General features: G+C 49.7%; 2 protein-coding genes across 24 annotated transcripts in view; one reads left to right on the top strand and one right to left on the bottom strand.

The window, feature by feature from the left end:
• The window catches only part of LOC141579551 (uncharacterized), a 139538-nt gene extending 128185 nt beyond the window's left edge, over positions 1-11353 (bottom strand). For all 11 annotated transcript variants that reach the window (XM_074376034.1, XM_074376028.1, XM_074376027.1 and 8 more), the window contains exons 1-8: positions 11188-11353; positions 9676-9761; positions 8630-9465; positions 6074-6160; positions 5687-5726; positions 2549-2677; positions 2072-2205; positions 1615-1667 (exon numbers count right to left, since the gene is read on the bottom strand). In XM_074376034.1, coding sequence (XP_074232135.1) covers positions 1615-1667; positions 2072-2205; positions 2549-2677; positions 5687-5726; positions 6074-6160; positions 8630-8671 — 485 coding nt within the window. In that variant the 5' untranslated portion in view covers positions 8672-9465; positions 9676-9761; positions 11188-11353. The remainder of the gene's footprint in view (positions 1-1614; positions 1668-2071; positions 2206-2548; positions 2678-5686; positions 5727-6073; positions 6161-8629; positions 9466-9675; positions 9762-11187) is intronic.
• Positions 11354-11471: 118 nt separating this feature from the next.
• Positions 11472-19375, top strand: LOC141579550 (GDP-fucose protein O-fucosyltransferase 2-like). 13 transcript variants are annotated; one of them, XM_074376026.1, is made up of 5 exons: positions 11492-11764; positions 13150-13386; positions 15524-15625; positions 16590-16647; positions 18245-19369. In XM_074376026.1, exons 1-3 carry the CDS (start codon positions 11566-11568, stop codon positions 15529-15531), a joined length of 444 nt encoding a protein of 147 aa, XP_074232127.1. In that variant the 5' UTR covers positions 11492-11565; the 3' UTR covers positions 15532-15625; positions 16590-16647; positions 18245-19369. The 13 variants fall into 13 exon arrangements, with proteins under 13 accessions (XP_074232123.1, XP_074232118.1, XP_074232116.1 ...); XM_074376025.1 differs by having other exon boundaries at positions 16518-16647; positions 18245-19361; XM_074376023.1 differs by having other exon boundaries at positions 11493-11764; positions 15524-15690; positions 16518-16647; positions 18245-19346.
• Positions 19376-27033: the final 7658 nt, after the last annotated feature.

Genomic DNA, 27033 nt, shown 5'->3' with positions numbered 1-27033 from the left:
GAGAAGGGTGACCCAGGAATGAGGGGCAGCAGAGGCCACCCCCACGTCAGGCCTCCAGAGAGATGGGAGCTTATCCTCCAGCCCGCCAGGGGCAGACCCCCCTCCTCTCCAACCCTTGATGTCACCGCGCCCACCTCCCAGGAGCAACCTGACCGGGTGTGGGGTTTCAGGCTAATCTTGGGCGGGAGAGGCCGTCCCCAGGCCAGGTCAGGGGAGAGGAGAAGTGGCCCCATTAGGCGGGGCAGCCGGCCGTCGCAGCTGCCTCTGCCCCTCGACAGCATCGCGCCCGCCTCCCAGGAGCAAGCTGACCTGGAGACGGGCATCCGGCTTCTTGGGCAGCAGAGTACGCCCCCAGCTTTGGCCGTGGGGAAGAGGAGAGCAAATTGACAGGCTCCGCGCTGCAGGTCCTCTACGCCTGCCGTCGCCTCCCCCACACTTTAAAGGCACTTCCCAGGGCGCCCCTCCCCCAGCAGGCTAAATGGGACAGGTGTGTCTGGTGATCTGAGGCAGGAGAGGCCACTCCCACACCAGGCCATCGGGGAGACGGGAGCCAATCCACCAGCTCCCCAAGGCAGCCCCCTACCCCCACAGCAGCCACCGCTCCTGCCCCCTTACCTCACGGTGGCCGCCTCTAGGGAGCAGGCTGACCTGGAGATGGACGTCCGGCGAACTAGGGACAACAGGGACCGCCCCCAGGGCAAACCACGGGGAGAAATGGGAGCAAATGGACCGGCTCCATGGGAAAACCTGCCGCTGCTGCCACCACCCCCAACGTAACACGCCCGCCTCCTGGGGCCAGGCTGACTAGGATACACGTGTCTCTTAACCCAGAGCAAGAGACACCGCCCCCAGGACAAGCCGCGGGGAAGATGGGAGCAAATGTGCCCGCTCCCCCGCTGCAGGCCCCCGACCCCCGCCACCCGTGCACCCTGACTACCCTGCCTCCCGCCCCCAGCAGGCAAAGTGGGAAAGGGTTGTCCCAGGACCTGGCGCAGCAGAGGCCGCCTGCAGGCCACGCGGCACAGACATGGGAGCTAATCCTCAAGCTCCCCCGGGGCAGCCTCCCTATCCCCGCAGCCACCACCTTCCCAGCCCCCTGACTGCACCGCACCCATCTCCCAGGAGCAAGCTCACCTGGAGTCGGACCTCAGGCAAATCTCTGGCGGCAGAGGTCGCCCCCAGGCCAGGCCGCGGGGGAGAGAAGAAATGGAGCAGCTCCCTGGAACGGACCCCAACCCCCAGCCGCCGCCGCCGCCGCCGCCGCCGCCTCCCAGGACCAAGCTCACCTGGAGACCGGCGTCCCGCCTCTACGGCAGCAGAAGCCGCCCCTGGCTCCGCCGCGGGGGAGAGCGGAGCGAATTGACCTGCTTCCGTGCGGCAGCCCCCCTATCCCCGTGGGCCCTGCACCTTAACCACACCGCCTCCACTCCCCACTCAGCTTGCTGAGTGGGACAGGTGTGTGCAGCGACCTGGGGCAGCAGAGGCCGCTCCCAGGCCCGGCAGCCGGGAGAAGGCAGCTATTCCATCAGTTCGCCAGGGGCAGCCCCGCTCCGCCCCCTTGCCGCTGCCACCGCCCACTGACCTAACCGCCCCACCACCCAGGAGCAAGCTTACCTGGAGTCCAACATCTGGCGAATCTCCGGCGGCCAACACCCCCCCAGGCCAGGCTGCAGGGAAGAGAAGAAATCGACCGGCTTGCCCGGGCAGCCTCCCACCCACCGCCGCCGCCGCCGCCGCCGCCGCCCCCTCCGCCACCCCAGACCATTGCACTAATCTCCCGGGGTCAGGCTGACTGCGAGGATGTGCACTTGCCTTCTGACCCTGGCCACGTGCCGGAGCACCTTCCTGCACCCCTACACTCCCTGTACCTCTGCACCCCTGCCACTCTCTGCCCTTCCGCACTGCCTGCACCCCCGCATCCCCTGAACTGCCTGCACCCTCCACAGCCCCTGCACCCCTGCCACCATTTACACCTTTGCACTGCGTACACTCCTGCACCCCTGCTTGTCCCACACACCACCTCTTGGGCCTGTGGCAGTCTCTGCTGTTAGACCAATGCACAGGAACTCACATCTTTGCCAGTATATGATGCATCAGTGGACGTCTGGGGTTGGCTGCAGGAAGGTACATGTTCCCGGTCACTAGCCTGGGCCACTAGGGTGATCTCTGTGAGGTCACCCAGGACGGGCTCAGAGATGCTGTTCTCTGGGAAGAGAGGAGTTGAAACCGGTCTTGAGGGCAGAGCTGTGCTCACCAGGTCGTCCACGCTTCATGTTTTACACAGGGTTTCGGAGAAGTGAAATTGATCCGGCCAAGTAAGACAGGCCTGCTGTGCGCCCACCTCAGTCCTGGGCTCTGAGGCAGACCGACTGGCTCCCACCATCAGGACACAGTTTGGGCATCTGAATGGTCCCTTGGAGGCATCCTATCACTTCTCAGGAAGAAGTCTGGCTGCTTCCACCCTATGGCCCTCCCTCCCACTGTGCTGGCCTCAGGAAGGTTCCTTATTTGGGGAAGAATGCAGCCCACCCCCTACCCCACCCCTCACCTTTCTCTAACCCAGGCTGGTGCTTTCTCTGCCCTTCAGAGTCTGGAAAGCCATTTCTCTTCAGGTATGTCCCTTCTGAGATGGACTTGCTTCCACTCAATTCTAGGCGAGGATGCACCATGGAATGCACTGGGTAAGAGAACCAAAATAAATAGTTTCTTCTGTGAGGTTTTCTGTTTATCTACTGGGGCTGGGCTGTGTGTAGTTTGCTACAGCTATTCGTGCGAGAGGCTAAAGCCACCCGTGAGTCCTTGTTTCCATCTCCCCGCTGTCTTTGGGTTTTCCCTAGACACTCCTGAGACATTTACTTCTTTTAATTTTATTCCTGTTATAACACAGGGGCCCTACTGAAATGGAGGTAAGGTGTTGGGGGAGTGGGACAGAGCAGGGCATTTGTAGTCCTGTGATTAGTTCTCATTGAGCCTGTGCCCTGAGCTGTGACCTCCACAAGTGTGTCTCTTTCCCCCACCCCAATTTGGGTGACACAGAAGGTATTTCCCTTCCCCCAGGTAGGTTAGGCTCTGGTAAAATAATTTCTCATTAAAAAAAAAAAAAACAAAACACAACCACCCACAATGGAAGAGAATGTTCTGGATGTATTTCAATAGAGCTATTTTTTCCTTTCCTGGCAGGAACCATGAGGAGTTTTCCTATGATCTTCACTCTGAGAACAGGAAACGGTCCTGGAAGTAAAATGCATGAAAAAGAGCAGGGGGCCCCTCTGACTGGCCCCCTGGAGTTGTCACACTCGGACTTCCCCACGCTGAGCCTCCAGCTGGCCTCAGGGACCTGTTAAATCTGCCTGCCCCCGGGGTTCTTACAAAAGCGGGTTCTGCCCTGGGAGCTGTGACTCTCCAAGCCTGCCCGGCTGCCTCTCTGTGTTGGGAGCAGCTTTCCCCCTCAGTTTTCTTGTGGATCTAAGAAGAGCAGTGGGTTTGCAGCTCCCTCAGCTCTGGTGTTGTTTTCAGGACAGAAGGAGCAACTTCTGAGCTCCACACGAGCTGGACCAGAGGCTGGAAGCCTCCCCTCCTCTGCCTCCATGCAGACAATCAGTGGCTGTGGTTCTGGCCGAGTTTCTGAAGATGTGGATTTAAATACACACATCCCAGCCCCCACAGGAGCACACAGTCCCATAAATCCCTACAACTTCCACTGGTAACTACGGAACTGATGAGGACACGGGTTTCGGGGCTGCAGAGGCCTGACTGCATGACTTTCTCCGTGGCCTATTAATGTGGTTGTTATGGGCCTTGTCTGAAGTGGCTTGCTTACCGCACCTGGTACATGGGAAATATAAAATAAGTACTAGAACCTCCACTTTTTCTCCCTCTTGGGCCTTCCAACCTAAAAAGTAATACGTGAACTCAGACGGCCTAGTCACCACAATGAGGTCCGACCAGCCCGGCTCTCCTGAGTGATGGACACTGACTTGCGCATTAACTCGGAACAGTAGGGGAACCGCCTTCCTCTAACTGGGCATCTCCCCACACCAGGCACGCCCTCAGCTGAGAAGGGGCCAACTCCCCCATTGAGGTGTGTGCTGGTGGCTTCAGTGTGACCTGGCCCTGCCGGGACATGAACCTGCAGTGAGGTGGAGTGTCAGGAGGAGTGGGGTCCCTGCTGGGGCAGCAGGGGGCCCGGTAGCACCCTGCGCAGCCTGGTGCCTGGGGCTCCCCAACATCTCCTACGGCCCCCGGGTCGGCTCTGGTCTGGGCCACTCCATGCACCCTCCCAGTATCTTTTCATTAAGTCCCTTTTTTGCTTTTATCAGCCAGAGGTGGCTTCTGTTGCTTGTTCAGTGAAACAGTGCATCAGGAAACCAGACTATTTCTAAGATCAGTAAAATAAGAACTTTGGTCAGCTCGCCGGGCAGACCGTGCAGCACAAATTCCCGCACAGGGCTGTGCAAATGCCTTACGTGAAGGGTCCTCATCATCTGTCTTCAGAGATACAGAAGCTCGTGGTTCAGGTAAAACCTCAGGGAGGGATTGAGGAATCCAAAGCTGGTTGGTTTCAAAGACTAACCGGTCAGAACAGACCCCTGAGCTGTGGTCAGAAGCCTGGCTCAATGTCACGCAGACTCAGCACCCTAATGTCCAGTGGGGCCGGTGCTGTTTCCTTTACAGGCTCTCGTTGGGGAGTCACTGTAGCCCCTTACACTCAGCAGGGAATCCAGCCCTCTTAGCCCCCACCCTGAGTGTTCCATGACACAAATCTCGGGAGTGTTTAATTTTCATCTTTGTTTAGGAGGATGAATGTGGGGCAAGAGGAGAGATAAATTCACACTTAGTGACACCAAGTCACAGCCAGTACCTCCTCCTCGGAGAGCTATGTGCTCCCACAGTGGTGGCTGGGGGGCTGGGCAGAGCCCCTCCTCTGGTCACAGAGGGACTCACTCCTCTGACTGCAACTGATGGGTTGGACAACCAATCCAGAGGGGACAGAGCATCTTTCCCGGGAATTTGGAACTGACACACAGAAATTAATTTCACTCATCTGGGGATTGGGAGGAGGGTGGGAATCAAATGAAACCAGAGCAGGAGAGAAAGTTACAAGTGAATGAGAGAGAGACAGAGAGACTGAACTTGTGAGAGTAAATAGTGTGAAGGAAGGATAACAATCAGGGCACAGAGGAATTCCAGCTCCTGGCAGTCTAGTGTGTCCCAGCCCATCAACAAACCTGCGGGATGGTTAACATCATTCCAGTTTTGCAGATTAGGAAACAGGCTGAAAGAGACGGGGGTTGGCTTTGGGTGCACAGTTAATTTAATTGCCACTGGACCCCTCACTTCCCACTGCCTGAAGGCACCATGATCCTCACAGGGACCCTGCAGTGCTGACAGCCTAGCACCCTGATGAAAGGGACCCTGCGGGAGTGGGAACCTCTCTGAGTTTGGAGAGTTCCCTGCACCGAGATTCCATGCATCAGCCGGCTCCCGCTCACCCCAGGTTAACGTCTCCCCAGCTGTGTAGTCCCCCGACCCGCTTCCCTCCCTGCCAGGCACCCCCGTTCTTACCACCGAGTGTACTGCAGGAATTCAGGCACAGGGATGCCCAAAGCAACACGAGCCCACCGGCTGTACAAACAGCAGACTCTCAGCCCCACCTGCGCTCCATGGGGATAGTAGGTGTCCTCACCTTTCATGTACCTAAGGCAATCTGTTTCTTCAGCTGGAGGCTATAGAGAAAAATAAAAGGTCCAAAACATTGTTCAGTGAGGAATTCCTCCAAGGACCTGACTTCAGAGTCTACAAACAGTTGTGCTGGCCGCTCTTACCCCCGGACATTGGGTGAGGTGGATTATTGATCAGCACAATCGCCGGTGGCCCAGCTCCTGGGCTTGGCTGCCCAGAGGGGGCTGGGGGAATGGGTAAGGCCAGGGCACTCAGGAAGAGCACAGAGGACCTGACATCTCGCCTCCGCAGTTGTAAACCCTTCCCCAAATCTCAAGGCATCGGACAGAGTGCAGCCACCACAATAATGAGATGTTCCCATCACTTCACTCACTCCTGTTGGTTCACTTACGTGCTGAGCATCCACTGGGTCACAGGACATGACACACAGAAAGGCCGATGGGACAGGCTTGGTACTTCCCCCTGGATCCTGTTCAATCTGATGGAAGAATGATCACTCATAAATGGTTTCTCAAAAGGATACATAGACAGGAGACAAACTGCAGAGTGAATCAAATTTTAAAATATAAATGAAGATCCCCCAGTCTCCCCGCCTAAGGTTAACAGCATAAAGAAAATAGATCTTGCCTTTGATCACCAAGGAAGTGGTCACCCTCTCTCAGGAGGAAAGGAGAGTTAATCTTTGAGCAGGACACAGAAGTGCTCCATCGAATTGGACCAGGACCTCTGCTTTCATTCAGCAAATCTGTATAAGCTCCTACTACTTATGGGAATCTAGTAACTATACCCATTCCCAAGGCTCTTGGGCTTTATTAGTCAACAAAATAGACACGACTCCCCATCACTGGGGGCTCAGAGTTTTAGCAGAGAAAACAGGCAACATGATGGGGGTAGCAAGAGCTTGGGGAAAAATAAGAGTGATATGAGCAAACTCAGGTGATGGTGGTGGGGTGGGAGGCAGGCAGGAGGGAATAAGGCAATCCTGGCAGATCTCAAGGAGTAATGAACTTGAAGCAGAATAGATCCGGAGGAAGAAGGAAGAGCCGGAGCCAGAGGCCCCCAGAGTGATGGGGAGAGTGTGGGCGGAGAGGCAGAGCAGGCCGGGTCCTCGAAGACTTTGGGAAGACTTTGGCTCCTAATGGAATGGTGACCCTTTTAGTGAGTTTTGATGGGATGGGTGATGTCCAATTTATGCTTTTGTTTTGAGTTTTCTTGGGAGGAGGTTAATTTATTTATTTTAGTGAAGGTGCTGTAGTTTGAACCCAGGATCTCATGCATGCTAAGCATGCACTGTATCACTGAGCTACACCCACCCCCTCAATGTATGCTTTTAAAGGCTCCCTCTGACTCTGTGTGGATGAGATTGTAGAAAAGCAAAGATGGAAGAAGTAGGCTAATTGGTGTCCAACAAGGGGTTGAAGGTGGCTCCTAGGAGGGTGGGGAACAGGGAGTATGTGGTTAATGATTTCAGAGTAGCCAGAATTTTCTAACAAGCTGGATTTGCTGTCTGTGTGTGTGTAAGAGAAAGAGAGAGAGAGAACATGGTTCCAACATCTGGACCTGGAAAATGGGATGGATGTCCTCTCCATCCACAGGGGATGGGACAAGATGGGGCTGAGCAGGTGGAAAGGGGCTGGAATCAGCTCAGTTCTTCAATGTCATGATTAAGGAGTCTATTAGATATTGCCACAGAAATGCCTAATAGGTAGAGGAGTCTGGGGTTTTTTTTCTTTCTTTTTAACATTAAAAAATATAATTTAAATGTATTAATTTTATTATGTGAATGGATTTGGAATTTTATTTCATGCCAAGGTATATGTTATAATAGCCAAATGGAAAATATATCAGAAAAGGGGAGAAATGAGGGCTTTCACATAAACTGACTGTCCATAACGTAGGTAAAATTTCAATGAAACAGTCTTCAGTGCAAAAACCTCATCTTGGTGTTACATAAAATTAAATGAAAAAGGACTATGTTGATGTATCATTATTTCATGTTACATAGTAGCCCCAAACAAACACACTGTTTAACTATGAGGCTTGTAGAAATACTATTCACTTTATTGACATAAATACAGAAATGCAGAAAGGTTCTAAGGTAGAATAAGCATCTTAGTGGAAATAATAGAGATCTGAGCATTTCACATGATATGTATGGACTGATTCAGAATTTGGAAAAGTAATTTACACAGTAGAACATATGTATGAATGTGAAAGCAAGATGAATGAAAGAAAAAGAATATGAGTATCAGGGAGAGAGTTCCAAATGGAAAAGGCCAATCAGGGAGTTTTGGACAAATCGAGAAATTGATGGCATGTCAATTTCCAAGTCTGGTTGCTTCCACCAAAAGTATAGCAGTGAGATAGAGGAGAGACCCAGGACCCAACTCCGAGGCACATTCGCAGTAAATATTTGGAAAAAAGAGGAGACGTTGGCAAAAGACCAGCCAGTGGATCGAAAGCAGAGCGATGGGCTGGAGGCCAAGTGAAGCAGGAACACGGGGGAGGAGAAATGGAAGAGCTGGGTCAAATGCTGCCAAAGGGCCACGCATGATGAAGACTAAAAACTGACCACTATATTTAGCAACGTGGGGTCACTGATGGCCTTGACAGAGCAGTTTCCATAGAGCGAGGGATCAGGGGGAAAGCCAGAGTGGGTGCCAAAGGGAATGGCTCAAGAAAATATGCAGACAGTGAGTTTAAACGACTCATTAAAGATTTGCTGCAAAGACATGGGGTGGCAATTGGTGGGGGCCAATTAGAGTCAAGGAGTGCTGTTTGTTTCTTTTAAGAGGATGGACTTTTATATACTGATAGGAGCCAACTAGCAGGAGAACAAAATAGATGAGGTAGTGACAGAGAGGATGGATGTGGGAGTGACAGCCCGGAGAAGATTGTATGGATGGGCCCCCTGGTGACTTTTGGATGATCTGGCTTTCGATGTCACCTGTAATAAGAGGTGGGGCAGCGAGAGTGAGGTCACAGACATCAGAAGGCGAGCGGATGTGCTGGGAGTTGCTGGTGAAAGTTCTCTTCTGTTGGCTTCAGTTTGCTTGGTCAAAGTAGAAAAGTAAACTTACCAGCTGAGGGACGAGAAGGAAGAGTTACTGGAGTCATGAGCAGAAGATACAAAAGAGCCTTCAGGGACAATGGGACAGTGAAAAGAGCAGAGGGAGACGGGGGGAGTGTGCTCCCAGAAAGTTACGTTTTATCTTTGAGGTCCCCAAGTGTTGGATGTGTGATTGCCCTTCCTGCTGTCTACGAAATAAAAATTGAGTATGGTTCAGGGGAAATGCTATTTCATTCTAAGAGGCTGCCTGTTTCTCAGGAACGGTCATCTTAAACTGCAAACACTACAAAAATGTTGAAAAGAAGAACTTGTGTACCCAATGACCCACTATTTTCTATAAATTTGGTTGCTATTTAGTTCCCCTATCAATACCACAGAACCGATACTGCCTAGGATGGAGATACATCGATGCTTAAATGGAAATGAAATCTGTATCTTTTTCCTAAACTCCATGGCTTCCTTAACATCCCATTCCCCTTGGAATTTAGGGGTGTCCGGTATAAGAAATAAGAAACAGTTTGAGAAAATCCCGGCTCAGAATTACACAGCACAACCTCAGCTCAGAAGTATACAGCCATAAAAATGTTTAGAAGCAAAACTCCATAACTACTCTTAAAGAATTTTGCAAACCTGGGCCTGCCCAGATGTTTCCAAACTGGAAAGGTACTCCAATCAGTTGACCGGTACGGGAACCAGAGGCTGGTCAGCCTTTTCTGTAAAAGCCAGAGAGTAAATATTTTCAGTTTTGCAGATCATTTTGTTGTAACCATGCAGGTCTGCAATAAGAAAGCGAAGAGCACTGGGAGACACGAAACAAATGGGCATGCCCACACCCTCCCTTCCACTCAGGGCAGCTTCTCTGTGGTGGGGAGCTTTGCCACAATGACTTGTTTCTTTGTTTCCATTGGCTTCTTTGTTTCCACCTTACTGCTCAAACTCAGAACTTCAAGTGAGCCTGGTCCTTCAGCATCCATGCAGAAAGAAGGCTGAGCGGGGGTGGGGATCCCACCTGACAGAGAAGAGAGATGGCTTGTCACCATGACATGAGACAATCACACCTTCCGGGGTGAAAGGGAACAAAGATAAGGGAGGGGCACAGCAGTGGGACCCCTGGGTCACCTGCCAGGCTTGCTCTCCCTCCACGGCCACCCTGGGGGCCTGGGTGGTGTTGGAACTCAGCTACAGTGATTAGGCTGAGGGGACTCAGGATAAAGGACCCTCCGTCTCCACACCGGGTTCCAAACGCAGCCTCTCTAAGTCTACCCTCTGAATTTCTGGAACTCAGCTGGAAGAATACATGATCAGGCCAGACCCAGAGCCCAAGCCAAACACGACAAGGGTCACGTGGGGTTGTAACCCGGTGCTCAGCGGTCGGGGTCTCCTTGCAAATCTGCAGAAATCCCTGTTCTGCCTCATTCCTGGGAGAAACCCCACATCTCTTCCTGCTCTGTCTGTTCTTCTCTTGAGGCTATTGTCCTGGAGGGATGCAGAGTCCTTGAACCTGGCCCTCCAAACGTACATAAGCAGCCTGTTCAATAAAACAAATTATGCACTTTTTCACATTTGCCAGTTTTTTGATTCCAGAAAGGCTGCGGGACTCTTTCTCACTGTCTCCTGTGCCCCCACCACTTGGTGGCCCTCTCCTCATGGAAACACGATTTCCCACAACTGCACCCTGCCTCCCAGCTTGTCAGAGGGGAGTGACCCACAAAGACACAGGTGTTTGTGAGGATCCTGTCCCCCAGCAGAAAGCCTACTCCTGGAGCCACGGACAGGGATCTGGCCTCCTGAGCCGCTCAGCTCTATTTGAAAGCCTAAACTGGGGACCCCGAACATTGCTGACTGACTTTCTGAGTCACCTGGGCTGGAAGGGCCTGATTTTTCTTTCCAAGAATGGATGTAGCACAGCCTCCATTTTCAGGGCTGACATTCATGACGTATCTAGTTCCCCCAAATGCACCCCAGGAAGGAAAGGCCCTTCCATCCCACTGGTTAGAAACCCAGCCCAGGGGAGTTCCGAAGCACTGCATTGCTGTCAGGTCCAGCATCCCTGCAGAGTGGCCCCTGCCCCTGAATGAGCCCCTTCCCTGGGCCTTCCCTGCCTCGACATGACCACACCCCAGGTGGTGCTGGGGAAGGCAGGGAGTGCAGTGAGGGGAGGGGGGAAGCAGAGCCCCTTGCTCTGGAGTGAGGAGACCACAGAGAAAGGCACACACCACCCCGACCCTATACCCCAAACTCTTAGCCCCGCCAACACAGGGGCCGCTCTGCGCCCTCTCACCGTGGCTCTCCTGTGAGACTGCACCCAACCCGACATCTGGTACCCAAGCCCTACCTCCCCTCTTATGACAGATCCCGTCTTCTTGGAAACTGCCTAGCAGCGCGTATTCAAGGCCGGCAGCGGGCCTGGCGGATCTGCACTTCAGGTGCCCTACCTGGCCAGCCGTGCGTGCCTGGGCTCAGTCCTCTATCTTGCCCACCGGTAGCCTGGGTCCACGTCCGGTGCAAGCGGAGGCCACGGAGCCCAGGCTGATCCCCACACACGGACAGGTGAGGGTGCCCCCGCCCCGCTGCCCCGCTGCCCCGCCCACTGGTGGCAGCAACGCCCAGGCCTCCGGCCGGCGCCACCTGCAGGTCAGGACTTCCGGGCGGCCCTGCCCTCCCCGGCCCCGCCCAGCTGTCCCATAAGCCTCCCCCCACCCCCGTCCTGGCTGCGCCCTGGCTCCCATTGGCTCCGCAAGTTCTGCCCTCGCACAACTAGACTCGGGAGGACGCACGACGCAAGCGCTAGGGGAGGGTCCCGCGGAGTTGCCATGGTTACAGGCGCCACGCTCTGCGCGGGCCGGCGTGCGCTTCTGGGGCGGGTAGCGGGCTCCGGAAGTGTGCAGCTGCCCGGGACCATGGCGGTGCTTGCTGCTGGGGATGGCGGCTTGCTCGGCCGGGCGACTAGTTCTGGCCTGGTCAGTCGGCGGCCGACATCCTGTCTGGGGCGGCGTCCCACAGACGGTAAACGTACGTCCGCGCCGTCGGCGGGGCCGGCGGACATGAACCGGGGTGGGATCGGGGTTGGGGCGGTGGCCGGGGAGGGCTGTGGTGCCGGGGAGCGTGTTGGGGCGGGGCGGGGCAGGGCTTGGGCACAGCCTCAAGCTTTCCTCCCCCTCAGGCAATGGGGCTGGGGCCGCGAGTCTGGGTCGCCCTTGGTGGCCGCGGCCTCCCAGAACCCCCCGGGAAGGGCAGGCGGAGGACCCATCTTAGATGAAGCGGGGCCTTACCCGGGTTTTGAAGAGCCCCAGAATCAGATGTTGGAATGGGGTGGCTTATCAGCCTTGTTTATCTGCAGGGAAATTTCAGTTCCATCCAGATGTTGGTTCCTTCAGTCAACCTCAGGAAAAAGACACAAGGGTCAGTGCCGATAAGCAGTTATCTAGGGCTTGACTCAAAATAAACTATGCGGGGTGTAGGGATGGTAGATGGGACCCTCCCTCTTGAAGTTAGCAGTCTTCTGGGATTAGAGGCCCCAGTTGAGGATTACATCCTCATCTGCAGTAATGGAGCTTGTGAGAAACACACAGAGAAGGGAGGGGTGTTTTGGCGGTAACTCATTACAGAATCCAGGACCCTTGCCTGGCTCTTGTGTAGAAGAGTCTCGCCTTGGATAGGGCAACAGTTATCAAAGTGTATCCAAGGCCCCTGAGGTGCAAGACCATTTTCATAGAAACGCCGGGATGTCACCTGCCTTTTGCACACTCTTGCTCTCCCGAGTTCCTGCGGGGTTTTCCAGGGAAAACCTGGCCTGCGATATCACAAAACAGGGAATGCAGAGGCAGATAGGAGAATTCAGCTCTCACCAGTCCAAAAGAGATTTGCAGAAATTAAAATCACTGCTATTCTTCTCACTAATGATTTTTCTTTTGAAAAATAGAAATATATTTTGTTTAAGAGTATTAATGGTAACATACAGTAGATTGTTAATATTTTTAAGTGAATTCATACACTTTCTCTAACTTCTTATTTAACTTCTAACACAGGAAATAGTGATAGATTAAACTCACATAAATAGCAGCCTTTTGGAGTTCTCAGTAATTGTTAAGAGTGTATAGGGTTCTGTAGAACAAGAAGTTTGAGAGCCCCTGGAGAACGGGTGCTCAGATGCTAGTCGGGTGCTTAGTGGTGTTAGACGGATGCCAAGATGTCTTCCGCAACTGCTCCCGGACTTGAAGTAATTGGCCACATGGAGATGGGTGGGCAGTGCCTCCACTTTACAAACCAGAAGCTGCTGAATGTGTCTGGAGTCTAGGCCATGGGCTGTGCAGGGATTCCCGTTGTATCTGTTCTATCTAAGCCGGGATTCCTGTGCAGAGGCCTGGCCCTGAAGACCCGCTCTCCTTTGCTCCCAGCCAGGTACCTTCTGTGTGACTTCAACCCTCCAGAGGGCTTCAACCTCCTTAGGAACGTCTGCATCCACATTGCCTTCCTCCTGAAGACCCTGCTGAAGATGGAGGAGCCGGTACTGGTGCTATTCCCTTGGGGCCACCTCTACCACTGGCAGAGCCCCGATCCCTGGTCCGACTCCTTTGACCTCCCAAGTCTCAACAGAAACATCCCTGACATTGAGTACGAGCAGTTCGTTGCAGGTGAGGTGGTGGTCATTTAACTGGGGCCAGGTGGTCTTTGTTCTGGTTCCGATCTGAACATCGGGCCATCTTACTTTGGGCTTGTCGGTCTGCTTAGGGGCCCTGCTCATGTTTCCTACACTGCAGGTGAATTTGGTTTTTCCATAGTTTTTTCGGGAAGTCAATTTGAAGTGTATGAGCTCTATGTCCCCTCCCCTCTGAAAACCCTGGCCTCCTGGTGAGATGCAGCGGTGACAAGGAGGCCACTGCCACAGAGGCCCTTGTCCCAGAAAGAGTCGCTCGCTGTGCAGTCAGGGCTGTTCTTACCTGTAGGAAAACACGATGTGTGTGTAGCATGGGCCACGTGCTGGAGAAGATATGTAACTGCCCATCCAGTATAATTTGGTCCTGCTCAAGCTACCCATTTTAAATTTTGTAAGAGGGAAGAGTTCAAGATTTTCTTTGAATAAAGGTATTTAGAGCTTATCAATTTTTTTTAAATTGAAATGTGTTTGATTTACAATGTTTTGTTAGTTTCAGTTATACAGCTGTTTTGTTAGTTTCAGGTATGCAGCATAGTGATTCAGTTGTACATATACATAGTCTATTCTTTTTCAGGTTCTTTTCCATTATAGGTTGCAAGATACTGAATATTCTTCCCTGTGTTCTACAGTGAATCCTTGTCGTTTGTCTGTTTTACATATAGTAATTTGTGTCTGTTAATCCCAAACTCCTAAGTTTGTTTTATAAGTCTGTGAGTCTGTTTTTTGTTTTATAGATAAGTCCATTTGTATCATTTTTTTAAAAATTCCACATATAAATGATATCATATGATACTTGTCTTTGTCTAACTTATTTCACTTAGTGAGATAATCTCCAGTTCCATCCATGTTGCTGTAAATGGCCTTATTTCCTTCTTTGTTATGACTGAGTAATATTCTGTTATATCTAAATACCGCATCTTTATCCAGTCATCTGTCAGTGAATGTTTAGGTTGCTTCTATGTCTTGGCCATTGTAAACAGTGCTCCTGTGAAAATTGGGGTGCAGATATCTTTTGGAATGAAGGTTCCCTCTGGTTATATGCCCAGGAGTGGGATTGCTGGATTAGGTGATAAGCCTTTTTTTTTTTTTTTTTTTTTTTTGTCTTTTGAGGAATCTCCATACTGTTTTCCACAGTGGCTGCAACAAACTACATTCCCACCAACAATGTAGGAGGGTTTCCTTTCCTCCACAGCCTCTCCGGCATTTATGGTTTGTGGACTTTTGAATGATGGCCATTCTGACTGGTGTGAGATGATAACATTGTAGTTTTGAGTTGCATTTCTCTGATAATTGAACGATATTAAGCATTTTTTATATGCCTATTGGCCATCTGTGTGTCTTCATTGGAGAATTGCTTGTTTAGTTGTTCTGCCCATTTTTGGATTTGGTTGTTTATTTTTTTCTTATTAAGTTGTATGGACTATTTATATAGTCTAGAAATTAAGCCATGGTCAGTCTCATCTTTTGCAAATATTTTCTCCCATTCCATAGGTTGTCTTTTAGTTTTACTTATGGTTTCTATTGCTGTGCAAAAGTTTATAAGTTTAATTAGGTCTCATTTATTTATTTTGGCTTTTATTTCTGTTGCTTGGGTTGCTTAGATTGCCCTACGAAAACATTGCTGAGATGTATGTCAAATAATGTTTTGCCTATGTTTTCTTGTGAGAAGTTTATAGTGTCGTGTGTAATATTTAAGTCTTTAAGCCATTTTGAGTTTGTTTCTTTTTGGTTTTTTTGCGACTCTATTGTATGCTTTTGATTTGTGGTTACCTTATTCTTCAAATATATCAGCCCATTACTATATCTATTTCCTTTAGACTGATAATCACGTAGGCTCCAACACATCCTAAGAATAACGAAGAAAAAAAAGAAAGAAAAAAATCTACATTTTCTTGCTCCCCTCTCCCATTCCCAACTCTTTTTATTTTGATGTCCTTTTTCATTTTTACATCTTTATGTTTATTCTCTTGCAACTCGTTATTGCATTTCCAACTATGGTTTTCCTGTTTCTATAGCATCCTGCTTCCTTTCTGTTTAGAATAGAACTTTTTAATGTCTCTGTTAGGTTCAATATTGCTGAGTTATCTCCCCTCCCCCTCCCCCCTTCCCCCCAGGCCTCTGAATCCTCAGTCCAGGGAAGCTAAACCATTCTAGCCTTCATCGGTTCTGGGAAAGCAATCTTCAGAGTGGGAAAAGACATTGAAAAATAATATTCTGTGAGTTGCATTCTACCCTTGCCCAGAGATGAGAAACATCTGAAGGTGGAGGAAAACAGTTGGAGGTGGGGAACACAAAGTCTTTTCTCCTTTTGCTACTGAAGAAATGATTGCTTTTGTAATTAGTGATGATGCCCTTTAAATTGGTGAGATCGAGATTCCACAGCTTCAGCGCCTGTGAATAACCAGCTGGGAGAAAGCTCTCTAGGGCCCCTGCAGTGGGAAAGGCAGCCCCTCTGAGCACCTGTTGTTCTGTATTCTTCCTGCCTCCACACGGGTTCCCTAGGCACCGTGCAGGACGATGCAGTTACCCAAGGTGGAGGACGGGGAGACCCCTGCTGTGTGGCGAGCCACAGAAGCCCACACTTGAAGGACAAAATGTAGAGTAGTGGGGCGGTCATAGGAACAGGGGATGGTTGAGACCCAGGATGGTGTCCTGGAGTCCAGCAGCCAAGGCTGGTGGGGCAGATGGGGCCCTGGGGCATGGGCAGTCCTTGAGGGATCTGAAGCAAAGATAGGAACCAAGAGACTGGATTCGTGTGGGGGTACGGCACCCCTTGGAGGCTGCGGGGCAGCTCAGTGGGCCCAGGGGGAGCAGGCACTTCCCCAAAGCTGGGTTGACAGGTCACAACCAACTCACTGGGGACCGAGAGGCACTGAGTCATTTTTAACTTTTTGTCCCTCTTCCTGGAAAAGAAACTGCTGCCTGTTAAATAGCCTGTGTCGTTAGTGAGAATTAAAGACATGAAGCAAGATTGCCTCAAAAGTCATCCATTGTGTAGTTGTTAATAAGGGTCAAATGAAAACTTGAATAGATGAAATGAAGCATTCATCAGAGGATTTGAAACTCCTTTAAAATAAAAATTCTTGCTGCCTTTGTTCTTCATTTCAGGGTTCACTTGGTGATAATAATCATAACCAAAGCAACAGCAAACCCTTACAGAACTCTGTCCTGCTGTTCCAGGAACGCTGTGTTCATGACAACCCAATGAGTTGGCACCACTATGAGTTCCACTTTAAAGGTAAGGACATTCATTAGTCACACGGCTAATAAATGGCAGAGCTGGGACTTGAACCCGAGCTCTCTGGACCCAGAGACCCCTCTCAGCCCCTTCACTGCAGCTCATCACTTGGCATGCCCGACACAGGCCAGCATTTACGAGCAGCGTGACCTTGGCCAAGGCTGCTTCACTGCTTGGTCTCTGATTCCTCATCTGTAGAATGGGGGTGTGGGCAGTGAACTCTGTGAGCTCAGTGGTCACTTCCTCCAGCTCTGCAATTCTACTGCTTTGAGTTAGTATAGTAAGTATCCGAGCCCCTACATGGCCCACACATGGGCTGGCGCTTTGCTAGGCCCTGGGTTACGGAGCAAAGTAAGATCCGCCTGCTCCTCCGAGGAGCCTGTGTCCCTCCACGGCAAACAGCTGCGAGGCCCAGGCTCCCTCGCTGGCGGTCGGGAGCTGGGCAGGAAAGTCTGATAAGAGAAGATGGAGGCAGAGCCCCTCCGGGAACAGTGGTGGCCACACAGCTCTCAGGAGCGAGAGCCTCTGTCCAGGCTGCTGAGAGGGGGATCCTCATGAGGCCAGTAGTCCCCCCAACCTAAGCCCTCAGGACAAAGATCCAGCCATCCCTGCAGTGTCACCATAGAGCCAGTCCATCCTCATCACTGTGCCTCTGTGCTCCTTTGTCCTGGGGCCTCTCTTCCCCCTACACCCAGAAGACTCTTCTCCCTCTCTTCTCTGAGTGCCCCCTCACTTCACCCGTGGTCCCTGCTTCCTGGGCCACCATCACTGGAGTTGACGCTTTGCACCTTCACAACCCCCGTTTGATCAGGAGCCTGGGTTGGCCTCCTTGTGCTCACTTTCCACCTTCAGATGATTGCTCCTCCCCTCGTGGGAGCACATGGAAAACCCAGATCCTTTCCTAGCAGTGCCTGCCACCCTGGCCTCCCTGCTCATCTGCCTCAGTCAGGAGCACCTGGACCACCAGCTCTGTATTGCCTCGCCTCCTACCATCAAGACGTCAAAGTTCATTCTCCTTCCACCACCCAGTATGGTCATTGTAGGGTCTTCTTCTCTGTCAGCCTGAGCCAGCCACCCCCCATTCACCCTACCCCCGGGCTCATACCCGGGCGTGTCTCCACCCAAGGTCCAGCCTCTCTCCTTTAAGTGCCCACCTCTAGCCGTCCATCTTCTTCTCCACCAGCCTCCCTGGCCCTCCTTCACCCTCACTGGGGCATCATGCGCTGACTCCTCTGCTTTCCTGCCTGTCCACGTTCCTCTTACTTCCACTTCCCCACCTTCCAGCTCTGCATCCACAGTCAGCACTCTCTTTATGACAGACAAAACCCCCTTGAGCCTTGACCTTTTCAGTTCCTCACCAGGCCGACTTCCATCTCGGTTCACCCAGCTCTACTTGTTCTGAGCCTGCAGGCAGCAGGCTCTCCCAGCACAGATTTCCAAGACTACAAATCAATGCCCACCATGTTGCCGCTGCCAGGCAATCCTCCAGGATTTCTCTAGTGAGCACATTTCCCCACTTATCACTCAGTGGTGTCAACATTCTCTGCTCTCTGCACACCTCTAACCTTCCCTCTGTCTCTTCCCTGACTCCCAGCAGATGGCCTTGCCTCCTGCTTCAGAGAGAATGACATGTCACTGGAAAGGAACTCGCTCACCTGCAGCAAACCTGCTCACCTCACCTTTTATCTGTCCCTCTCCCACCTGGACTCTAGCTGTAGTTGTTCTTAATTCAGTGAGTTTAGTTGACATATGTATACACAGTTAAAAGCATAGCACACTATCGGCTACCTTCTAGGGGTTACTTTTTCAATTTAACATGGAGTGTGTGATTCATCCACTTCATTGCATGTACCTGCAGTTCATTTGTTTTAACTGATCTTAAATGTTGTGTGTGTGAAAGTAACACAAGGCAAGGGTAAGCCAGGATTCAGGATGCTGGTTACTTCCTGTGAGAAAAGGCCAAGAGCAGGATAGGGAAAGCGGACACAGTATGTCACTGTCAATATTCCTGTTATGATGCTGGGTGATAGGTTCATAACTGTGTCTTATAATATTAATTTTAATACATAAATACCTCTGACAGGCACCTAAGATGAGAATGTGTCATGAACCAAGACATACAATGGGTAATATTACATAATTATTGTTATGTAATCTTGTTATATTATATATTAATCATAATCTTACATTATTTGTTATGGGTTATATATTATATAGATGCATGAATTATATATTATGTGTATAAACACCTACATATGTATTATATACTATCTGCTAATAAATAAACAGAAGATAATATGCTAGTATATCTTCTATTATGTATTATTTAATAAATAATAACATACTCTATCCTGTTATATGACATGGAACATAATCTTTAATAAAATAAGAAATCTGTCAATATATATTGGTAATTAATAAAATTAAAAAAAACAGCCCGCAGCTTTTAACGCCGACACCGCTCCAGCTGTCACTGTGATTTCTCTTCCCTTTCATGGCCGAGGCCCTCACAGTGCTGTCCGTTCCCCCTTTCATCTCCTTATCCTGAACCTTCCTCCTCCTCCCATCCCATGCTGCCTTCTGCCCCGTGGCCCCTCTAGTCACCAGCGGCCTCTGGGGCACTGACCTGCGGGCACGGTCTCAGGCCCCAGCTCACCTGCCTGTCCGCCGCCTCTGCCACCGCTGGTGGGGGCGGGGCGGGGGTCAGAGTGCACCCCTTGTCCTGGAAGAGAACACAGCACAGACTGTGACCAGCAGCAGGTGTGGCCGGGAACTGCAGGACTCGGGGGAGAGCCAGACTGTCTGCATCCAGACCTGGGGCACTTGGAGTGTGAAGAAGCCCCGTCCTCACTGCCCCTGAAGTGAGGAAAACACCCTCAGGTGAGTTAAAGTGCTTATGACCTAGGTCTGTTGGCTGGAAAGGACAAACGGGCCCCTAAGGGGAGGGTAGTTGATGTTCCAGGCCCCACCAAAGCCCTAAGGGCTGGCGGGGAACCAGGCTGGACGCTCCACTGGACCCAGTGCCCCCTCGGGGGTGGGGCCTTCGGGAACAAGCAGAAAGCCCTCTGTCTCTGGGGGGGAACGGGGCAGTGTGGGAGCATCCCTGCAGCGAGTCAAGTGAAGTCAGGGCCTGTGGGATCCATTTGTATGGCCACATCGAGCCTCAGCAGAAGCCACAGCAGGAGTGGATTCCTGTCTCTCCAGCTGTCATCCTCGTGTCTGAGTGCCAGGCTTCAGACCTGATCCCCTGGGGCGCTAGGACAGTTATAGACAGAGGCGGCTCGGGGAGGCCTCAAGAGGGTGGTACTGGCCTTCCTGCCAACACGATTACATGAAGATCAAACAGTCCATCGATGGGAAGAAAATAAGAACCATGGTCACCTCTGGACCCCAAGCTTAGACGTGGTGCATGGGGGACATCTATCGACAATTCAGCGAGGTTCTGGCCAGAGCTAGAGGCCAGGGCAGCAAGCCGGGAGTGACACTGGGGAGCATCATTGTGCAGAGGCTGGACTGGGTGTCTGCAGGCTCCTCCCAGGAGAAGCCTCAGAGTTTGGGAGGTGGCTAACATGGTTCCTTCATGTCACCAGCAAGTGGTGCCACCTGTGGAAAATCAGCTGTGATCCTGAGATGGGTCAGCCCTGGGTGATGTGATAAAGGCTCCTACAAGAGGGGGCACCAGATGGACAGTGAACCAACCAACAGGCTGATGAGATTCCCACCTGTGTTTATCGTGCTTTCGTAGCCAAGAATGAGGAGAGAGTTGAATGGCTCACCATGAATATTTTAACAACTTTAGAGAGTTCCATGTCTCACTGCATTTAAGTGTCACCTGGAAGAATTCAAGCAGTGTCTAGACCCAGGGGAGGCAAACGGCCTCTCGGTTCCTCTTCAACCTGGCAAACCCAGCAGCCCTCTATGGCCAGACCTTGGCAAGTGCCTTCCCTTGTTATAACAAAACCCTTCCCCCGCACGCCTGTGGTAAGCTTTTGTTTTATTTAATTAATGGGAATGAAGGTACCTTACAGCCTCCACAGACTTTTCCTTAGGGCTTCTCTCCTTAGACCCGGGCCCCCCGCTGCCCTGGGTCCTGCACTGCAGAAGGTTCCCCTGGCCCTGACACTTCCTCTGGCCACGCCCTCCATCGGGTGGAGTCAGCAAGGCCAAGGGGACATGGTCATTGGCTCCATCCCATGCTCTAGAAACCCAGGACGCCGAATGCCCTGCCTCAGCAGCCCCTGACCCATTTCTAGTGCCTGCACCGGCTCTCCCCGGAGTTCAGATTCCCAGGACTCACAGAGAGGCCAAAGGGCAGCTGTTTGCATGGAGGTTATAGGCAGAGCCCGGACGTGAAATCTGAGTGTCCCCCTGTGCACATCCAAGGCCACTTATGGCAAGGGATGGACCCAGCATTGGGAAGAAAAGGGTCAGGCTAGTGATCAGAGTCTGGGAATCAGCTCTCCCCACACACTCACTTTCTTTGCAGGACTCCCCTGAGTCTGGTTGTTCTAATTTTGAACCTGGCCTTCCCCCTTATAATGAATGTATATTTGTAAAGGCAGGACTTTAGAACCTACTGCACTTAAAATGTTTAGATATATAGAATGTGAGCTCCCAGGTATGCTCTGGCCCTGCACTTCCAAGGGTCCAGAGCATTTATGTTGGCTCTACTGAGACTGTAAGTGGCAAAGACCATCTCCAGAGAGGAGGGGCTCCTGCTTCACAGTCCGAAGTCAGGATCTTCTGAGCGGATAAAACAATGGACACTGAGACCCTCAATTGTAAATTGATTTAGAATAACGCCAAAGGTGTGTATGACGTGTGTGTGCGCACGCACGCACCTGGGGAATTGTGTGGTACATGACTGTGAGTGTGTGTGTGGCTGTGCGCGCACGCGCCTGGGGATGTGTGTGGTTGTGTGTATGCTATGTGTGTGTGTGGTACATGAGTCCATGTACGTCTGTGTGTAGGGAATGTATGTGGGCCAGAGTCAGTGCATCTGCACGTGTGTTTGTGTGTATGTGCATGCATTAGTATTAACAGTAGAAGCTGTCCTTTAGAATTATGAAGTAGTAAAATTTGTATGATGTCTTTTGCTGTATAATTCAAAATTAAAAAAATCTTCAGTCACTAGAAATTTATTCCCCCCCGATTCTGACTTTATTTTTCCATATTGATATGTCTTCATTTTACTGATGAAGAAACTTAGCTTAGAGATGTTAACTGACTCAACCAAGGACATGGAGCTCGCGCACCCAGGGCCAGGACGCAGTCCAAGCCACGCTGCTCCAGAGGCCTGGAGCCCTACTCAAGATCACGCGTTGCCTCTTGGCGGGGGAACAGATTCTGATGGGCTGTGGCCAGCGTGCAGGCTGCCCAAACGGGACACGGGAAGCCGGGCAGAGAGTACCAGACAGCAGAGAAGAGTGAAGCCCTGCTCAGAAATTAGATAGGTTCCTAGGTCTTGGATGAGTAAAGAGGCTCACTGCTCATCCTTGATCCCTTTGCTGGTGGCCAAAAGGGACCAAGGTCCACGAGAGCACTTCTGGGAGCTGCCTGCCAAAACCTGCAAAAGGACTGCTCAGGACTGGCTCTGCAGTAGGAGCAGAGGAAGGAAATGTCACCTCTTGGTGGACATTATTGGTGATGGCAGTAGGAGGCCTAGCAGCCTCGGTATAGTGGTGGCAGGACAGGGTCCTAGTGGATGATCGTTTTCACCTCTCTTAAAAATCATTGCTTCATATATTGTATCCATTTTGTGGTTTATTTTAGGGTGGTAAATATGGTCTCTGTTACTCCATATTAGCTGGATTGATTAATTTTTTTATTGTTAATTTTCTCTTCAATGATTTGGAAGCTATATTGCCTTTTAATGAAAATTCTCTCTAAATTTTTATAAATCATCTCTAAGTTCATAACTTTATATGTAATTGGACCAGTATTCCTATAACACTATCAAAACTGAAATAACCTATTAGATCCTGTTCCTCAATAATGATAAATTTAGCATATTTTACCTCTCTGCTCTTCCAGATTGTGTGTGTGCGTGTGTGTGTGTGTGTGTGTGTGTGTGTGTGTGTGTGTGTGTGTATGTGTCCTCCAGTTACTATGTTTAGACAGTTGCTTCCAGTTTGTTATATTAACAATGAAATATAGCTATAAACTTCCTGGATTTCATTGCTCACTACCACTATTTAATACCATGTCTTTCCCACTTTTGAGTTATTTACTTATCGGGATTTTCAAATCAACTGGACACATGATTGGCTAAGTTTTTTCGAGAAGTGGACTTGGAACACTTTCATGTCTATATGAAGCTTTATGTTCTCCTCCTCAACAACTCTCAGGGTGTTGTTGATGGCCCAAGCCTTGTTTTAAAATATGGCATTGTTTTTCATCACCAAAAAAACAAAAAAGTTTTCTTGATTTAAATTGCTGTCTTTTTATGACTGGCTAGTCTTTTCTGGTGGATAGAGATTTACTTAACCTTCCCCCTTCTTTTCGCCATAACTCGGATTCACTGAGATGCATGTTTTTACCATTTCTCAGACGGGCTTCCGCTTTGACTTCCACTTTAAACCATCACCCCACTCTTTTGCTCCATGCTTATTCCTGAAAAAGTGAGCTCTCTATCGGATTAAAGGTGGTTCCCGTCAGAGATGTGTGGCTCCCTGTCCAAAGGTCCAAATGAAGAGAAAAGGAAAGATTCCTGTTTCTGGTGGTTACATTTTGTCAGCTTAGAGATCTAGTTATCCGTGTGGCTGCGGTGGAATCTGCAATATCTTGGCTCAGAGTTTCCTTTTTCTGGCTTACTAGGGGAGCCGCAATAGCTGGGGTCACGGCGCTGTGGCCGTTGTCAGGATCCCGGGACTGAGGCAGCCCCTCTCCCCCCTTGTTATTTTGATCTTGCAAACTGGGCCCCAGCTATGCGAACCCTGCATCTGGCGGCCAGGATCGCCCCCCACGTGACGTGTCCCCAGTTCCTCGGCGTCCCTCACTGCTATCAGCTAGCTCCAGTAGGGTGCGAGCTGGCTTCCACTGCGGTCTTTCCTCCTTCCTCTCCAGGCAGGCCGTCCTTTCCCACTAGATGTCCCTATACTTTCTCTCCTGTGCTACATAAGCTGAAGGAATTCCTCAGGGTTTCCAGCAGGTACATGGCGCTCTTCTATGTTTGGACCCCTTCAGTGCTTGTAGTGGAAATTTAGGAGGTGGAAAGGAAGAGCTTGGGGGTTCTCCGTATCTAGGGGCTCCCTATCCAGCAGATTCAACTAACTGTGGTTTGAAAATATTCGTGAAAAAACAGTTTCAAAAAGCAACACTTGAATTTGCCATCATTGACAACTACTTACATAGCATTCATGTTGTATTAGATACAGTGAGTAATCCAGAGATGATTTGAAGATATAGATAAAGTACATGGGAGGGTGCACATAAGTTCCATGCAAGTCCTATGCCATTTTATACAAGAGGCGTCAGCATCCATGGATGTTGACTTCAGGGGGGAGTCCTGGAACCAGTGCCCCATGGTTACCAAGGGATGACTAGAAGTCCAGGCTCCTTATCCCAGCCTGTCAGGTCCCCATGTGGTCTGAAACCTACCTGTACCACACTTCCCTTGTCACTCTCCTCCAGCCCTGGCAGACTGTCCTTTGATTTTTGAACAGGCCACACTCACTGTGCTTCATATCTGGCCCCTAGAAATACCCGTTACTTTCTGAGCATGGCTCTGCTTTCACAAAAAGGGCTGCATTGTCACTAGAGAAGACACTGTGGAATTTCCTTTAAAAACTGAAAATAGACTTAACTCATGATCCAGCCTTCCCACTCCCGGGCATATGTCAGAAGAAAACTCTAATTCAAAAAGTCACATGCACCTCAATGCTCAGAGCAGCACTATTTATAATAGCCAGGACATGGCAAAAACGCAAATGTCCGTCGACAGCTGACTAGATAAAGATGTAGTAGTATATTTATACAAAGGAATACTACTCAACCATTAAGGAGAACAAAATAATGTCATTTGCAGCAACATAGATGGATGTAGAGATAGTCATTCTAAGTGAAGTAAGCCAGAAAAAGAGAAGAATGCCATATAATATCACTTATATGTGGAATCTAAAAAAAGACACAAGTGAACTTAACTACAAAAGTGAAACAGACCCACAGACATAGAGAAACAAACTTACGGTTACCAGGGAGAGAAGGGGATGGGAAGGGATAAATATGGTAATTGGAAAAGTGTCCCTCTTGGAGAGTTATGGAAATGTTAGCTATCTTGATTGCGATGATGGTTTTCTGGGTGTAGACATCTATCAAATTCATCAAATAATACATGTGAAATATGTGTAATTTACTATACAGGAATCGTACCACAATAAATATGCCTGTAAAAAAAAAAAACAAGAAAATATTGGCGGCATTGTGTCCTACGTTTTTATGTGTCTTTAGTGAGTGGGTCTTCAATTTTCCGGTCTGCCATATTTTCTGAACCAGAAGTGCCCTCCTTCCCTTTTCTTTGATAAACTGTCAGTGGGTGGCATTTATTCCCGTGGCTTCAACTGCTCTCTGTCCACTGATTAACTGTCAAATCTTTTCCAGCAAGGACATTTCATTTCAGTCCCAGAAATATACTTATAATTGACAAGTAGACATGCCATTGTTTGAAGAAGTAAACCTAGTTCTGAGCGAGTGTAAATTCAAACACACAGAGCTTGAGATTTTTATGGGCTAAACAAGTGGGAATGTCTACTTGTCAATTATAAGTATATTTCTGGGACTGAAATGAAATGTCCTTGCTGGAAAAGATTTGACAGTTAATCAGTGGACAGAGAGCAGTTGAAGCCACGGGAATAAATGCCACCCACTGACAGTTTATCAAAGAAAAGGGAAGGAGGGCACTTCTGGTTCAGAAAATATGGCAGACCGGAAAATTGAAGACCCACTCACTAAAGACACATAAAAACGTAGGACACAATGCCGCCAATATTTTCTTGTTTTTTTTTTTTACAGGCATATTTATTGTGGTACGATTCCTGTATAGTAAATTACACATATTTCACATGTATTATTTGATGAATTTGATAGATGTCTACACCCAGAAAACCATCATCGCAATCAAGATAGCTAACATTTCCATAACTCTCCAAGAGGGACACTTTTCCAATTACCATATTTATCCCTTCCCATCCCCTTCTCTCCCTGGTAACCGTAAGTTTGTTTCTCTATGTCTGTGGGTCTGTTTCACTTTTGTAGTTAAGTTCACTTGTGTCTTTTTTTAGATTCCACATATAAGTGATATTATATGGCATTCTTCTCTTTTTCTGGCTTACTTCACTTAGAATGACTATCTCTACATCCATCTATGTTGCTGCAAATGACATTATTTTGTTCTCCTTAATGGTTGAGTAGTATTCCTTTGTATAAATATACTACTACATCTTTATCTAGTCAGCTGTCGACGGACATTTGCGTTTTTGCCATGTCCTGGCTATTATAAATAGTGCTGCTCTGAGCATTGAGGTGCATGTGACTTTTTGAATTAGAGTTTTCTTCTGACATATGCCCGGGAGTGGGAAGGCTGGATCATGAGTTAAGTCTATTTTCAGTTTTTAAAGGAAATTCCACAGTGTCTTCTCTAGTGACAATGCAGCCCTTTTTGTGAAAGCAGAGCCATGCTCAGAAAGTAACGGGTATTTCTAGGGGCCAGATATGAAGCACAGTGAGTGTGGCCTGTTCAAAAATCAAAGGACAGTCTGCCAGGGCTGGAGGAGAGTGACAAGGGAAGTGTGGTACAGGTAGGTTTCAGACCACATGGGGACCTGACAGGCTGGGATAAGGAGCCTGGACTTCTAGTCATCCCTTGGTAACCATGGGGCACTGGTTCCAGGACTCCCCCCTGAAGTCAACATCCATGGATGCTGACGCCTCTTGTATAAAATGGCATAGGACTTGCATGGAACTTATGTGCACCCTCCCATGTACTTTATCTATATCTTCAAATCATCTCTGGATTACTCACTGTATCTAATACAACATGAATGCTATGTAAGTAGTTGTCAATGATGGCAAATTCAAGTGTTGCTTTTTGAAACTGTTTTTTCACGAATATTTTCAAACCACAGTTAGTTGAATCTGCTGGATAGGGAGCCCCTAGATACGGAGAACCCCCAAGCTCTTCCTTTCCACCTCCTAAATTTCCACTACAAGCACTGAAGGGGTCCAAACATAGAAGAGCGCCATGTACCTGCTGGAAACCCTGAGGAATTCCTTCAGCTTATGTAGCACAGGAGAGAAAGTATAGGGACATCTAGTGGGAAAGGACGGCCTGCCTGGAGAGGAAGGAGGAAAGACCGCAGTGGAAGCCAGCTCGCACCCTACTGGAGCTAG

The sequence above is a fragment of the Camelus bactrianus genome, chromosome 13 (assembly GCF_048773025.1).
Source record: "Camelus bactrianus isolate YW-2024 breed Bactrian camel chromosome 13, ASM4877302v1, whole genome shotgun sequence".
Lineage (NCBI taxonomy): Eukaryota > Metazoa > Chordata > Mammalia > Artiodactyla > Camelidae > Camelus > Camelus bactrianus.
Note: the sequence above shows the minus strand (reverse complement) of the source record. Positions and strands in the feature narration are given on the sequence as shown.